At 44.3% G+C, this 16,041-nt stretch overlaps 1 protein-coding gene across 2 annotated transcripts in view; it reads right to left on the reverse strand.

Moving 5' to 3' along the window:
- Positions 1-16,041, reverse strand: part of VPS13A (vacuolar protein sorting 13 homolog A) — a 1,844,906-nt gene that overhangs the window by 1,388,684 nt on the left and 440,181 nt on the right. For both annotated transcript variants that reach the window (XM_069230089.1, XM_069230094.1), the window contains exon 22: positions 14,199-14,316. In XM_069230089.1, coding sequence (XP_069086190.1) covers positions 14,199-14,316 — 118 coding nt within the window. The remainder of the gene's footprint in view (positions 1-14,198; positions 14,317-16,041) is intronic.

A 16,041-nucleotide genomic window follows, 5' to 3' on the forward strand; every position in this document is an offset into this window, starting at 1 on the left:
GGAGTTATTGCCCTTCCTTTGACAGGCTCTTCAAACACTTGTTTGGAGTGTTTTAGCATTCCAGGTAGCATGGGGAGGCTTTGGTACTGGCTATGTGTGGAAGACAGTGTGTTAAATAGAAAGTCGTCTTCAATTGGCTCTGTATGCAGGCTAATATTATGAAACGCCGCTGCCCTTGACACCACCTGTGTGTAGGCGGTAGAGTCCTCAGGTGCTGACACACTGGCTGGATAACAGTCGGGACTGTTATCTGACGCTGGCGCATCATAAAGATCCCACGCGTCTGGATCATCCTGACTAATTCCTGTATGAGTTAGGGATTGCATCATTGGTGGAGTGGCTACCGGTGATGGCTGTGGAGAGCGTTGTGGAGATGGTGGCGGGGTTACTTGTTTAGCCACCTTTGCCTGTGGCTGCTTGTCTTTCTCTTGGAAGGCAAGTTTTCGTTTCATCCGAATCGAAGGGAGAGTACTGATCTTCCCCGTTTCTTTTTGGATGTGGAGCCTTCTTTGGGTGTAATCTGGCTCCATTGTCTCTAGTTCCTGTGCAAATCTATGTGTTTGCATTTGTGAGGACAGGCCTTGTTCCTCTGTGTAGGAACTTTTTTTCGGTTCCGAGGCCGGATGTTTCGGTACCGAAACCTTCTCGGCTGCCTTTTTCGGCTCCGACGCCACTTTTTTGCTCTTCAGCGACGTGATCTCTCGGTGCCGACTTGCTTCAGAGCCACTCTCTCGGTGCCGAAATTGCTCTGACCCGGTGTCGAGTCTGCTCTGTGCCGGGATCTCGACCGGAGTCGGATGACTTCGACACATGCATGCCCTTTTTTTGGTGCCGATGCTCGGTCACCTATTTTTTGGGTTAAGCCATGGCCTGCTGGCGTCCCCTGGGCTTTTGTGGTCTTTGCGTGATTCTTGTGTATCGACATCTTACTCACGGTTTTCGGCGTCTGTTCAGGATCGACCTCTTCCGAGTCCGAATCCTCGATGGAGAAGGCTTCCTCTTCTTCTTCCATCTGTTTTTGTCCTGTCGGCACCAACGCCATCTGTAATCTTCTTGCTCTTCGGTCCCTTAAGGTCTTTCTGGACCGAAACGCTCGACAGGCCTCACAAGTATCCTCCTTGTGTTCTGGAGACAAACACAAATTACAGACCAGATGCTGATCTGTATAAGGATACTTGTTGTGACATTGGGGGCAGAAGCGGAATGGGGTCCGTTCCATTAGCCTTGAAGACGCACGTGGTCGGGCCGACCAGGCCCCGCCGGGGACTCAAAATCCCCAAAGGGCTACCGGAGCTCTTCCAAATTCGGTGTCGATCTGTTGTAACTAACCAGATACCGAACGCAAACAATACAATCGAATTTTCTGAGATTTTCACTAACTTTCCGAACCGAAACGCGGAGCGAAAAGGAACACGTCCGAACCCGATGGCGGAAAGAAAACAATCTAAGATGGAGTCGACGCCCATGCTCAATGGAGCCGAAAGGGGAGGAGTCCCTCGATCTCGTGACTCGAAAAAGACTTCTCTGAGCCCAACACTAGATGGCGGGATGTGCACAGCATGTGTATCTGCAGCTACACATGCCATCGAACATATATATACACACACACACACACACACACACACAGAGACAGACAGGCAGGGTAACAGCCAGATATCTATTCAAGCGAGCAGAGTAAATAACATTCGAAGAGAGGGGCACAACATAAATAGAGGGGTGAGTAAAGAGACCTGGAGACGAGCTGAGAATAGAGGGAACAGATTTTATCTAGAGGCCCCCCAGCCAGTGAACCTCTTGTATACTGTGACCACCCACACATGAGGGAGGGCTTTAACGTGTAATTGGTACAGCAGTAACCCCAGAGTGTGCACTTCCAGTACAGAACACCACGGCGTGCACGGGCCGAAGACACAGCTGGTGCGTCCTCCGTCGATGGTACCCCCTACAGCACACATGTCACAGACATTACCCCTGGTGTCCTGCCCCTTCGCTATGCACGTGTGTGGGAAGCTCTGAGGCCCAGGTCTGGCGGCTCTGCCAAGGGTGAACCACCAGCCCTCCCGTTTCTGAACCCACACTAACACTACCAAAAACCACCACACGCACAGCCTTCTTGCTGCAACTCTGACACTGCGCCACTACACCCAAACAAACCCACCATGCCTTGTTCGGACTCTGTGACAGTTACCTGTAATCCACAGTGAGGAACAACGCAGGCCCCCCCTCACACACACCCCAACTGTGCCTTGTTCGGACTCTGTAACTGTCACCTGTGCTCCAGCGTGAGGAGCCACGCACCAAAGAGTCAGTGATGTGCAGGACGAAACAAATAAAATTACTAGTTTGGAGAAGGAAGTGGAAACTTTGAAGACACTTGCAGAGGATTAGGAGAACAGAAACAGGTGCAATAATATGCGCCTTTATGGATTAATGGAAGGTCTTGACCCAATTTCATTTTTTGCTTCATTCTTTCCAAAGTTAGTGGATTTACCATCTTCTACAGTATTGAACATCCAAAGGGCACACCGCATTTGTCATCTTCCTCCGCATTCTTCCTTATCTAAACCATGAGGTGTGATTATTTTCTTTCTTGAATTTACTGATCTATTGAGAGTTCTTAATGCTGCAAAAGCCAAAAACCAAATTTCTTAGCAAGGAAGTAAGATCTTCATCTCACAGGATGTGTCCAAAGCTACAGCAAACAGAAGGAAATGCTTTTTGGATCTTTGTCCACAGCTACGTGAATTGGGAGCTCGTTTTGGATTATTCCATCCGTGTTTGTTTAAAGTGATATATCAAAATAAGACAACTTCATATACCTCTCCTGCAGCTCTTCGCGATTTCCTAGGAATACATTCTACAAACCCTATGGAAACAGCTGGTCCTTCTACAGGTTGACTATATGCATCTCTTAATACATTATGCCCTTGCTCATTCCTATTACGATGCAACTGATGGTCCTTAATATGCAGTTTATATATTATATTGATGTGAATGTAGGTCTTCTTTGTTAATGTATTGGTTTCTTTCAACAGGTTCCTGGTGTTCTATAGATCATTATTCTTGCTCATATCATTTGTACGTTGATGCGTTCCGTTTCCTTGCTGTGCAGTCTTCAGTCTGTGCTGTCACTAACCCTGTCCCATTGTCCATTCATCTCAGGTATATGTTTGCAGTTGTCTTATTTGACATGTACTGTCTTCTTTTTCTCTTCAATATTTTCTCTCATTGTTTCCCCTTTACTCTTTCCTTCCTATGTTCTCCTTGCTTTCCTATCCCTTATATGTATTTTCAGTTATTTATGGTACAATACCTTTCGTGTATGTATATGGTTATGGGACGTAAAATTCAGAGTTATTTCTTGGAATGTCAAAGGGTTTATTAACCCAATAAAAAGGCAGAGTATTTTATCCCATTTAGCTAAATATAATCCAGACTTGGTTCTTTTACAAGAAACCCACTTGACGGATTCTGAAGCATTGAAACTTAAGAGGTTGGGTGGGTAATGTGTTTACGTCTCCTACATCCACAAAGAAAAATGGTGTATTTGTGCTTTGTTATAAAAAATTATCAGTTAATGTTATTTCTCAAGACTCTGATTCCGATGGTAGATGGCTCTTTGTGAAGCTAAGTATTAATGGGATTTTAATGACCATTGTTAATATTTATGGTCCTAATCACTCAGATTATCTTTTTTGGCCTAATGTTACTAAACAATGTTTACATTATAATGATGATTTTTTTTCTTCTTGGAGGGGATTGCAATCAAATTATTGATCCTTTTATAGATAGGCAATCTGCAATTAAATTTTCTCCCCATAAAATGCATAAACAATTTAAGGTACTTCTCTCACAATGTAATTTAAATGATTCATGGAGAACTTGTAATCCTGATAGTAGGGATTTCTCGTTTTATTCTCCACCACATGGCTCCCTGCCTAGACTCAACCATATTTTTGTTTCAAAATCACTTTCCCAAAACCTTCTTTAACTCCTCCATTGAACCCATGGTTATATCTGATCATGCTCCAGTCATGACGGATTTTGATTTACTCCTGGTGCATCCCAAAACCAATAGATGGTGATTTAATCTTTCGTTGTTGCTTGAGACTAAATTTTCCACATCCTTTGTTGCTTTTGCGGCGGAATTTTTCAGATTTAATGATGATTCTCATGTTTCACCACAATTGTTATGGGATTCGTTTAGGGCTACAGCTTGTGGGCATATAATACATTTAGTCTCTAATAAAAAGAAAACTTAATACACATCATCAAACTCTACTTCTAAAAATTAAACGTTTAGAGCATCAATATTATTCTTTCTCTTCTAATTTTAATCTACAAGAACTTATTCAAGCAAAATTGCAATTTAACAAAATCTCGTTGGATAATGCCTCCTCTTTTTTTTCTATGCAGTTGCGCCAGCTATTATGGGGGTCGAAATAGATCAAGAAAACGTCTTGCTAATTATTTTAAAAAGTACGGAAGCGATGCCACACAGTGAAGTCTATAATTACGGATACTGGTAAGTCCCTTTTTAAGGATGACTATATCCTAGCTGAATTCGTCAACTATTATCAAACACTTTATACTCCTGAGTCAGTCCCGACCTCCTTACAGATCGATGATTATTTAAAGAAAATTCCAAACCCTAATAAGACTATTTGATATCTCTTCTCTTGAAGTAGATATTTCTTCGTCAGAAATTTTTAATGCCCTTCATTCTCTTAAAAAAGGTAAGACGGGGGGCGTGGCCAAGAAGGCGGCGTGCTAGGACGCGTTTCGTCCGAGCTGCGCCGCCCTGGCCCTTCTGAATGCCGCTGGGTCTGCCAGGGGGGTCACGCTGAGGCCCCCCAGAATCTCTGATTGCTGCTGTGACTCGCGCGTTGCCGCCGGAGGGCTTCGGCGCGGTGCGGGCGGCTCCCAGCTGGAGGGTGACGATGAGGAGCTGAGCTGCGGCCTGAGATGCAGCGCGGCCGGGGCGGCCGGTGAGCGGACTCTCCTTCCTGGGGCTCCCCTGCCCTCGCGCCTGAGGGTGGGGGACTGAAGAGCCCCAGAGCTTTATATATTTCTACCGCTTTCTTCTTTTTTTTGGCACTTTGGTGCTTGTGTTTTGCCAGAGGTCGTGGCAGATTTGGGCCTAGCAAGTGAAGAGTTGGGGGTGTGGAGGAGTTCTCCCCCGTGCTAGCGCCACTTGGGGCTGGAGTCGAGCTCCCTCAATGTGAAGTGTGTCGCAGCGGGAAGTGGAGAGGCTTGAGTCCCTGAGTGAAGACGGGGGAGGCCATTACATCGTCGTGAAGACATCCTGCGCCCCCTTTTGACAGCAGGTGACCGTGGGCATCAGCGATCGATGAATGGGGGTTACACAAGAGTAGAGGACCCGAACAGGAGACGCCCGAGTTCGACAGGGAGAGGGGACCTGGCACATGGGAGCAGAGGACCAGAGTGCTACGTATAGCAGGAAGCACTTTCTGGGCGCGGACCCCAGGCATAGGGGTTAGCGTGCATTTCTGAGCCCACCGTGACGGGAGGAGGCGGTGTAGAAACGTAGAGGGCTGATCCGGCGACCCGCACCTGGGCCTGCGAAATATGGTGGCGGCTAAGTCGAAGCGAGAGCGGTCAGTGAAAGACATGCTGGCAGGCGCTCGTTTGCCCTCAAGTAGCTTGGCTGAAGACCCAAATTCGCAGGCGATGAGTAGGTATATTAGCGCTGAACACGAAAAGGATCCGAGGGACTGCTTCCCCTTTATCTGGTCTTCCTCAAAGCTCCCGTACTTGGGAGTGGAGCTGGGCCCGACAGTTGCTCGCACGGCGTCATTGAATTATGAGAAGCTGACGCAGGATGTACAGCGCGATTTGGAGAGCTGGGGGAGGCTTAAATTGCCCTGGTTGGGCCGGGTGGCAGCCGTCAAGATGACCATCTTGCCGAGAGTGTTGTATGTTTTTCAGACACTCCCAGTGGAACCCCCACTGCGAACAATTGCAGTCCTTCAGACGGCGGTTCTAAAATTCATATGGGAGGGGAAGGCGGCGAGGTTACCTCGGAGACAGATGTATTGCCCCAAGCGGGAGGGGGGACTGGCTGTTCCTTGTCTCCTGCAATACTTTCAGGCCGCTCAACTGCGTTTCATACTGGCATGGAACCGCCCGTCCTCCGAGAAACACTGGTGTTTCATGGATCAGGCAGTGGCAGGCTCACATATTTGGAAAGAGCCATGGCTAAGGTGCCGTCACAGAGCCTACGGGTTATAGGTGTCCCCGGTCACGGAGGTGTCAATGAGAATATGGGACCGTCTGGCCGGACGCGTGGGCCTGATGACCTTTCCGTCCCCAATGACTCCTCTAGGGGCAAACCCTGATTTCGAGCCGGGTCTTCAGGTAGAGGCGTTTCATTGTTGGTACGCGGGGGCTGTAAAAGGGGTGGCTGTTTTTTTGATGAACAGGGTGTAACTCCCTTTGAGCAGACGAGGGAGACATATGGCCTGACGGAGGCAGACAGGATGATATATTACCAGATACGACACTGGGCCCTTTCGCCGGCCAATAGACCGTCAATAGATAGGCCCCTAACACCATTTGAAAAATGGATTATAACAAAAAAAGATGACAAGCGATTGATCGCCGAGCTTTATGCTCTCCTGCGAGGGGGGACCCGACTGCCCAGAACTAAGGGTCGGTTGAGATGGGAGAGGGTGCTGGAAAGAGACCTCTCGGAGGAGGAATGGGAGAGCATCTTTTACAGAACACATCACACTGCGTATAGCGCGGCAGGAACAGAGTCAGCTTATAAGGTAGCGTCTTACTGGTACTACACCCCGGCAAGGATTCATGCCTGGGATCCTGTTAAGTCAGACTTGTGCTGGAGAGGGTGTGGAATGTCCGGATCCCTTGCACATCTCTTATGGCATGTCCAAAGCTCCATCGGTACTGGGAAAGTATTTTAGACACTCTTGACTCAGCCTTTGATACTCATATACCTAGATTCCCTGCATACGTCTTACTGGGTCTTCCCAATGAGCTTACCTTCCCTTTGAGGTCCATGAAGGGTAGGCAGATGGCCTTGGCGTTGAATATGTGGGGGTCTGACCAGATTCCGTCGCTAACACTATGGCTTCATAAGCTATGGTTCATTCTCGCCATGAAAAAGCTTACGCTGTCCTCCTTGCAGGAAGGGGATGAGTTTAGGGAATTATGGCGTCCATTCTTGCAGATTTTGTCAACGGAGTTCACGGCTCTGACATGTCCATCTTATCTGAGGGTTCTGAGGCTGCTATAGAGTGGGAAGGGGGGAGTTACGATTATGCGGGCCGGGTCAGGATTACGCGTGCATAAGTCCTGGGGATGTAGAATATTGATGCGATTATATAAGCCAACAGAAAGGAAACGATGTTTGTTCTCTTTTTTTGTCATTCTTCTCTCACTATTTAGTTTGTCACTGCCTTATCGTATTGCATAGAATACATTGTATGTAAAGGCATTGGTCTCATTTAATGTTTGTATTGAAAAATATAAATAAACAGATTTGATCCATAAAAAAAGTTAAGACTCCTGGCCCGGATGGATTCGCAGCGGGATTTTTTTCTACATTCTTCTGACATTTTACTTCCCAAACTTTTACAGCTTTTTCAGTTCTTCACAGGATCTGGCTATACAGGGGGGATATTTCAAGAAGCCTCGATTTGTTTAATCCCAAAGGAAGGTAAGGATCATACTTTTCGTAAACATTTTAGGCCAATTTCTCTGCTCAATACAGATTATAAAATATTTGCTAAATTGTTAGCCTCACGTCTTGATCCCCTTTTACTTGCAATGATAAGTAAGGAACAAACTGGATTTGTCAAAGGTAGACTTGCTTCTGACAACTCTAGAACATTCTTCAATTTACTCAGCAAAGCTTCTGCTCTTTCGTACTCCTTAGCAGCAATTTCCATAGATGCTGAGAAAGCGTTTGATCGGTTAGACTGGTCTTTTCTATTAAAAGCCTTAGCTTGGCATGGTTTAGGGCCCCAATTAATTTCATTGATCTCTTTGCTTTATCAATCCCCCATGGCATCGATATTGGTGAATGGGAAATTATCTAGATACTTTTCATTAAGTCGAGATGTTCGTCAAGGTTGTCCGCTCTCTCCAATCCTATTTATCTTAGCTGTAGAGCCTTTTCTATCCTGTACTAGAAATAATATTAAAATTGAGGGTTTCCAATATGGTGAGAAACACTTAAAATTAACTGCATATGCAGATGATATACTTTTATATATTCAAACCCTGAAATCTCGATTCCGTTTCTACTTCAGGAGATAGAGGACTTTTCGTTGATTTCAGGTTATAAGATAAATTCGGATAAAACTGAAATCCTTCCTCTAACAAAATTTTGTTTTGGATCATCGTTTGTTATTACTGGCTTTCATTGGAATACATCCAAGATTAAATATTTAGGGATTTGGTTTACCTCTTCCATTAAAAAGTCAATTGAAGTAAATATATCTGATGCTTTAGAGAAGGTTGATAGGTCCCTTTTGTTATGGAATCCTTTATTTTTATCTTGGTGGGGTCATCTTGACTATCAAAATGATGACTTCTCCCAACATTTTATATGTCCTCTCCATGATTCCAATCCCTCTTCCTGTTACTTTTTTTAAACAACTTGATTCAAGACTGTCTAAATTCCTTTGGAACAATAAGAAATCTAGGATTTCTCTTAGTCAACTTTGTCATTCTAAACAGGAGGGTGGAGCCAACTTTCCTGATTTCCAACTGTATCATAAATCCTTTTGCTTGCGTCAAACTTTTAGAAGGATCTCCTTGTCAAGCTCTGTGTTTACTCCCTTGTGGTTGGATATTGAATGTTCTTTTCTTCTACCTTTTTCTCCTCGTGGGGTGTTATCATTTTCTTATAATATTTTGATTATCTCCTCCCTGCTTCTTAACATACATGTGCTCTTCTGCGTTCTCACTATTTATCTCCACCCATCACGTATTCCTCTTTTCTGAAGTCCCATATTTGGCATAATCGTCTCATGAATAAAAAACCTTTATTCTGGAAATCTTGGAGACAAAGAGGTATAGCGTGGGTCGAAGATTTACTTTCCAATGATCCTCCACTTTCATTCTCGCAATTCCAACTTCTTTTTTACTGTCCTAATTCCTTCATGCCAAAATATCTCCTTCTTATTATTATTATCTTTGATGTACTATTTTCATTGCCTTCTCTTCCTTCTTCTTCGGAATTGCCTTTTTCTTTGTCCTCCTTTCTATTTCCTAAGGCATCAAGCATTTATAAACTTTTCCATTCTTCTGTTTTGACACGGCCTAAATCTAAAATTGACTCTCAATGGGAATTGGATTTGGAATCTACCTGGACTATTCCCTTCTGGAATAAGATATGGCATAGATCATAGAAAATATTTAGATCAGCTTCTACCACACAGTCACTTTTCTTTCTTTATCGCAGACTTTATTTTATCCCCTCTATGATGTTTACATTTTCTGTATCCTCAATTTCAAATTGTTGGTCTTGCGATAGCCAAAAGGGAGATCTTATGCATATCCTCTTCGAATGTCCTCCCACTGTCTCTTTTTGGAAACAAAAAAGTTTGGCATCAGCTCACCTCCATTTTTAATTTGCGATCCCAATTATCTCCCTCTGTGCTTTTCCTAGGTAGTCTCTCTGCTGATATTGTTTCAGATGATGATAATTTAGAGTTGTTGGATCTCATGTTATCTTAAGCCTTTCAGCAAATTACTCTCAATTGGAAAAACTCATCCAACATTTCCTATAAAGCTTGGTGGTATAATGTTTGCCACTATCATAGGCTAGATTTTGCATTTACTTCTTTATGCTGCCCCTCCATAAACAAAGATCTGTATTGGTTATCTTTGACTGATTATCTTAATGTTGTTGCTCACAATCCTATTAATTGTACATTATCTGAGAATTTTAAGCCACATTGAATGGTTTGCTTTCTCTGTTCTTGATTGAATTTAATTTTAATTTCACTATATGCTTTTTCTGAGTATTACTGTTTTTAGTTTTTTAATACACATTGTACCTTTCTTCTTTTTATTGGTCTTGTTCCTTTTTATTTAACTGTTTTCCCCCTTATTACATTTTAAAATGTTAAACAGCTTTTACAATTCCTTTCATATTTATTTATACTATTATCGTTGTGACAGATATCTTGTATTGCTATTATGAGATCCATATGTATTTGATTTTAATAAAGCTGATTCACCTTTAAAAAAATGTGTGTTCACTTTCCTGCTGCCAGTGCTCTGTAGTAACGTACAGGATAAGCAGTGCGCTTTAAAACAATCCTCACTGAAGAAAGAACGAGTTTGCTCTATTAGCATTGTAAATTCACAACTAGACTTTTCTTGCCACATAAACTGAAAATGAAAAGTTAAAACAGTTGACATAAGCGAGCCGATTCGAAGCGCCATGGCCGAGAGTTACTGGCTCCCTATGTGAATGTCTAGAAAGGATTGCAGCTGGGATGAAAGGCAAACCGTAACAGGAGAAAGGGCCATCACACGCTGTAACATGAGGAAGCATGACGTAGTGTGATGGCCAACAAAAATGTTCACTTAGTGAAGTCGCCTGGGAGAGAACTCCGCACAGAAAGGAGGGACATTTCACAAAATGTACCAATAAAAATGAAGCATTTAAAACAAACAACAAATAGCAAGAGTGGGCGTAGTAAAAAGCCCACGGATAGAATAATACAGGCCAGAGCGCTTGCGCGCTCAACCCTTAAAAGGGAGGATTGTGCTGTGCCATTACTTTAAATGGCAGTTGAGTTTGCAGTTTAAAACTGCCCTTCCAGTCTGCCATTTCAAACTGGGAGCCTTATTTTACTTTGGCCCACTGAGGGTGGCACCACAAGTGCTGCAATCCCTGGGGTGACACTAACTTACAGGCCCGAGTATCCTTGGTACCATATACTAGGGACTTGCAGGTAAGTTAGGCTATCCAAGTGGGGACAAGCCAATTAAACACACACAATGTTAAGGGTCAGCACATGCACTCCTGTTTAGTAGGGTTCAGGGCATTTCAGAGCAATTACACCGCTACCTAGTAATCAAAACGGAGGCAAAACGTGGGTGTAAACCTGCAAAATGCCTGTTTCCTTACACACACATTAGAAACTATTTTTATTTTTTTAGGTAAGAAGCACAAGCAAAGGCTATATTTTATTCAACAGTAGATGGGGAAATCGGAGAAATATAACAAAAGTAAAAAGGGGTACTTTTTTAAATAGCCTAAAAAGGCAGTACAATGTACACTATCAGGATGATTCCACTCAAGTTAAATCTGGTGTGAAATGGGAGCCATCATGATGTATGTGAGTTACTATGCTCCAGCCTTCAACCCTGTTGGCAATGGCCCTTTTTGCAGGGTTATCCCCAAACCTTTTGCCTTCTTCCTCCTATTTTTTCAGGTCTGTTTTTGCTGGTTTATTGTCTCTGCACACTTTACCACTGCTAATCAGTGCTAAAGTGCAACTGCTCCCTATAGAAATTGTACTGTTGATTGATTTATCCATGATTGGCATATTTGATTTACTGGTAAGTCCCTAGTAAAGTGCACTAGATGTGCCCAGGGCCTGTAAATCAAATGCTACTAGTGGGCCTGCAGCACTGGTTGTGCCACCCACATATGTAGCTCTGTAATCATGTCTCAGACCTGCCACTGCAGTGTCTTTGTGTGCGGTTTTGACTGTAACTTCGACTTGGCAAGTGTACCCACTTGCCAGGCCTAAACCTTTCCTTTTCTTACATGTAAGGCACCCCTAAGGTAGGCCCTAGGTAGACCCAAGGGCAGGGTGTAGTGTATGGTTAAGGTAGGACATACAGTAATGTGTTTTATATGTCCTGACAGTGAATTATTGCTAAATGTGTTTTTCAATGTTGCAAAGCCTGTCCCTCTCATAGGTTAACATGGGGGCTACCTTTAAATCCTCTAGACAGTGACACAAAGGGGGCTGGGGTGTAGCCTGCATATCTTGATTAGCCATCTGTGCGGGAGGGGAGGAGTGGTCACTCACATCTGAAAGGACTGTGCCTGCCCTCACACAATGCAGTCTCTGACCCCCTGGTGAGTGTCTGGAGCCTGGCCTGGACAAGGAAGGATCTTGCAAACACTTGAGACTTTGCTTTGAAGTTTGCAAACTTCAAAGGCAGAACAGAGTATAAGAAGCAGACCCAAAACCCCAGACTTAGAATCTTTCTGGAATCAAGAGGAACCTCTGCCCAGGAGAAGAGCTGAAGGAGGAGTACTGTCCCTTTGCTGTGTTGCTTTGCTGGACTGACCTGTAGTTGCTGCTTCTGCCTGAAAAGAGTGCAAAGGGTGAACTTTGTTGTGTGTTTAGAGTAGAGCTGGCCTCCTGTTGGAAGTCTTAGGGACACCAAAGACTTCAGTTTCCTCGACCTGCAGCACTGGGAACTGTGTGTTTTTGTGCTGTTCAAGTGGAGAAACCACACAACGCCGCCAACACTGGCCTGAACCGTGACCTGCCGACGCCACACTGAGTTGCAATGCCCGCTTCTCACAGCGACCCTGGTCTCACCTACGCCGTCATCGGACAACTTCACCCAGCCGCTGCTCACACCGCGACATGTGGGCCCCACACTCCGGCATCGCCTGCTCACACCGAGCCTGGGCATCCCCGAGGACGCCGCTCCTACTGACACCGGCGCCGCTGCCTGCGCTGTGGCCTGTGGACACCGCTCGTGAGGTACACAAAGCACCGTCCCATCCCGCACTGCAGCCCCGGTCCACCGACGCCAGCACCATCGACTCTGGTGTCCTCACAAGGCATCCTGCCTTCTCCGTGGCCTGTGGACACCGCTCGTGAGGGTCACGAAGCACCGTCCAGTCCCGCACCGCTGGCTTGGGCCTACCGACGACAGCGCTTCAGCAACGACGACGATGCTGCCTACACCGTGACCTGTGGACACCGCACGTCACACCGCCCTGCTTCACACCGCAGCCTCGGTCTCACCGACGCCGCTGGACGCAGTCATCTAGCTGCTGCGTGCACCGTGACCTGTGGGCACCGCATGCCGCATCGTCCCATTTGACATTGCACCCCCGACGGCATCCACGCCGGCGCACCTGACCATCAGTCTGGAGCTCGATCTGCAATGCGTGTGACCTCAAGGACCAGACAACTCATGCACCGACTCCGGGCCTGACGCCGTGGCGTCAGTGACGCCACCTTCCAAAGCTCACCGCAAGGCTCACGACGCCCTGCAAATTCAAGGTACTGTTTGCGGGTCTTCTCGACACCGTAGATGGCCCGCAACGCCGCAACCGGCCTGAACTGTTGGTTTTGTTGATCACGACGCCGTGATAGCCCCAGGTGGAGCTATCGACTTCAAGGAACTGTAGTTTTCAGTAAATCTTGCATAATTCATATTTTTCTTGCTGTATGTTGGATTCTTATCGTATTTGGTCTTGTTTTATATAGATAAATATTGACTATTTTTCTAAAACTGGTGTGGGGTCCTTTTGTAGTGTTTTCACTTATTACTGTGTATTATGTGCAAATGCTTTACACATTGCTTGTGAGATAAGCCTGACTGCTCGTGCCAAGCTACCAAGGGGGTGAGTACGGGTTATCTGAGCGGATATCTCCCTTATCCTGACTAGAGTGAGGGTCCCTACTTGGACAGGGTGCAAACCGACTGCCAACTACAGACCCCATTTCTAACAAACCCCAAACATCCAACAACACTCTGAAGCAGTAGAAAGGACTTGGCTGTAAGCATGCTGTACCAGTGTTCACTTTTCCTTAAGGCACCCTCCTCTTGTTCCTGTAGACACCTTAACTGTGCATATTCCATGCAGGTACGGCTGAGACATGAAGCTGGGCGCCAGGAGCCTTCTGGGTTGCCATGGCTAAACCAAACTACAAGGCCAGGGACCCAAGGTAAGGAGCCTGGCATAGGTATGCTGCCTGAGGATGTTGGCGCCGAGACTCAAGTGGGAAGGAGAGGTGGGAGATCTCAGGCCTGAACAGGCCCAACAAGAGGGAAGCTATGCCAGAGTGTCACTTCAGGAGGGTACCTTAACCAAATATTGCCAGCGCACTATGGACATTCGATAACAGTATATTATGTGTGTGCATTTCAAGAAAATACATCCAGTGCCACACTGTTGTTCGAATAATAACTTTGAAAGAATAGAAAACACATACTTGGGCATTCTTGCATCAGTGACAACCATGGCTCTGCTGAAATCCACTTTAAGATCCATTGGTTCCAAGATGTGCTGAGATGAGCGTTTAACTTTTCGTGCTTCCTTCCAATTTTCACCTAAAATATAAATTAGCTTAACTAACTACAGGATTATATAAATTGATTTCTAATGTGTGCAATAACTGAGATCAACAACACTACTATAAATTGATTTGCAGTTAGTCTATTTTAAACCTGACTACCAGTCGAAGAGTAGGATGGAAATACAGCAATATTTTAAAGCAGTTCTGAGGACTATGCTTGAGGGCAAACTGTATTACTATTTGGTCCACACAACAAGTTACAGTATTGTATTACCTGGTTCATTCTAGCATTCCTGCTCACATGGGAGGGTATATATTTCCTCAGAGAGGTGCCATTTAAGTGATAAATGTGTATAAATCTAACATATTTTGAAATATATTGACATTTTAGTACTAACTGAGCTGGGTTTGGGAAATGATGAGTGGACTCAAGTGTGGGAGGGCTGTGAGAAAATCTAAGCGAACATCCATAGAGAATTAGAGCATTCAGAAAGACAAACCGTCAATATAAAGCTATTCCAGCTGCAGAATTTGGAATATTGACACTACAGGTTCAACGCCTCTGCGAAACAGATTCTACTTGAACATAACAGTAGAATATTTATAAAGTCTATTACCTAGGTGTGCCTTCGTCCAAAAAAAAATCAATATTTATCACTAAATAAAAGATTATATTAAGCAAGTATATAAAAGAGATTATTTAAATATATGTAAAGTGGGTCAAATCAGCACTCATTAACAGGACAGGCAGGCAGGCAAACCTAGTAGAGATGATCATTTCACACAAATTTCTCCACTCCGGAGCGCTGTCCTTTTGTAGGCTGCACCCCATGTCCTTATTTTCCAGTATATTACAATTCTGAAATTAACTATTTTCTAAAACTTCTTGTAACATGAAGAGGTGGAGCTCTTCTTGAAAAAATATTTTATGATTAGGGGTTCTTTAGTTAGTGATATTGATGGAAGGCAATTTGTTAATGTTTTCTTTCCTTGTTTCTTTGCAGACACTGGAGAATTGTGGGTACACAATATCTTGAAGAATGTTACAATCAAAGACCTTGTCTGCATTCTTTCAAGTTTAGGCAGATATAAATTACACTATAAAATCCCAGTCTGCAACAATGGCTCATCAGCCCTGTCCAGCTATTCTCCACTTGCAACTTCTGGTGACAGGACATGTACATTTGGGGAGAAAGCCTTGCTACAGGAAATTGCATTTAGTATAACACACCATGAACTGAGATATTTATTTCGGTTTTCACATTGCATTTTAGTAAAAATGACATCTTAACAAAGGTCCAACCATTAAGCTACCTCTATGCCAGAATTCTCTCAATTTTGCATGGCTTACAATGCTATTATTACACACATTTAACTGGACCATCAGAATTCCATTCACCAAGGTGGATATTTATCTTCTGGCACGAAAAACAAATTATGTTGCAAATGTATAAAAACATCCAGAGCAATGCAATGTATTTAGTCATGACTAATGCATATCTGGGTATCACCTGCACCTGAAAATCCAAGTAAGTCTCAGAAATCTATAAATGTAGAGATAAAAAAAGAGTCTGACTACAATAGAACGTTTGTCGCAAATGCTACCATTTAAGGTGGACTTGATTCACACATTATTTAGGTCTTATCTAGCCTGTTCAGTTTGGAACAGTAATAACATGTTAATCCATTAAACACAGTAATGTGATTACATTTCACACTGTTTTTGTAATAGCCATTCCAGCCACAGCAGTAACAGCCC

Source organism: Pleurodeles waltl, chromosome 1_1 (genome assembly GCF_031143425.1).
Source record: "Pleurodeles waltl isolate 20211129_DDA chromosome 1_1, aPleWal1.hap1.20221129, whole genome shotgun sequence".
In the NCBI taxonomy this organism is placed as follows: Eukaryota; Metazoa; Chordata; class Amphibia; order Caudata; family Salamandridae; genus Pleurodeles; species Pleurodeles waltl.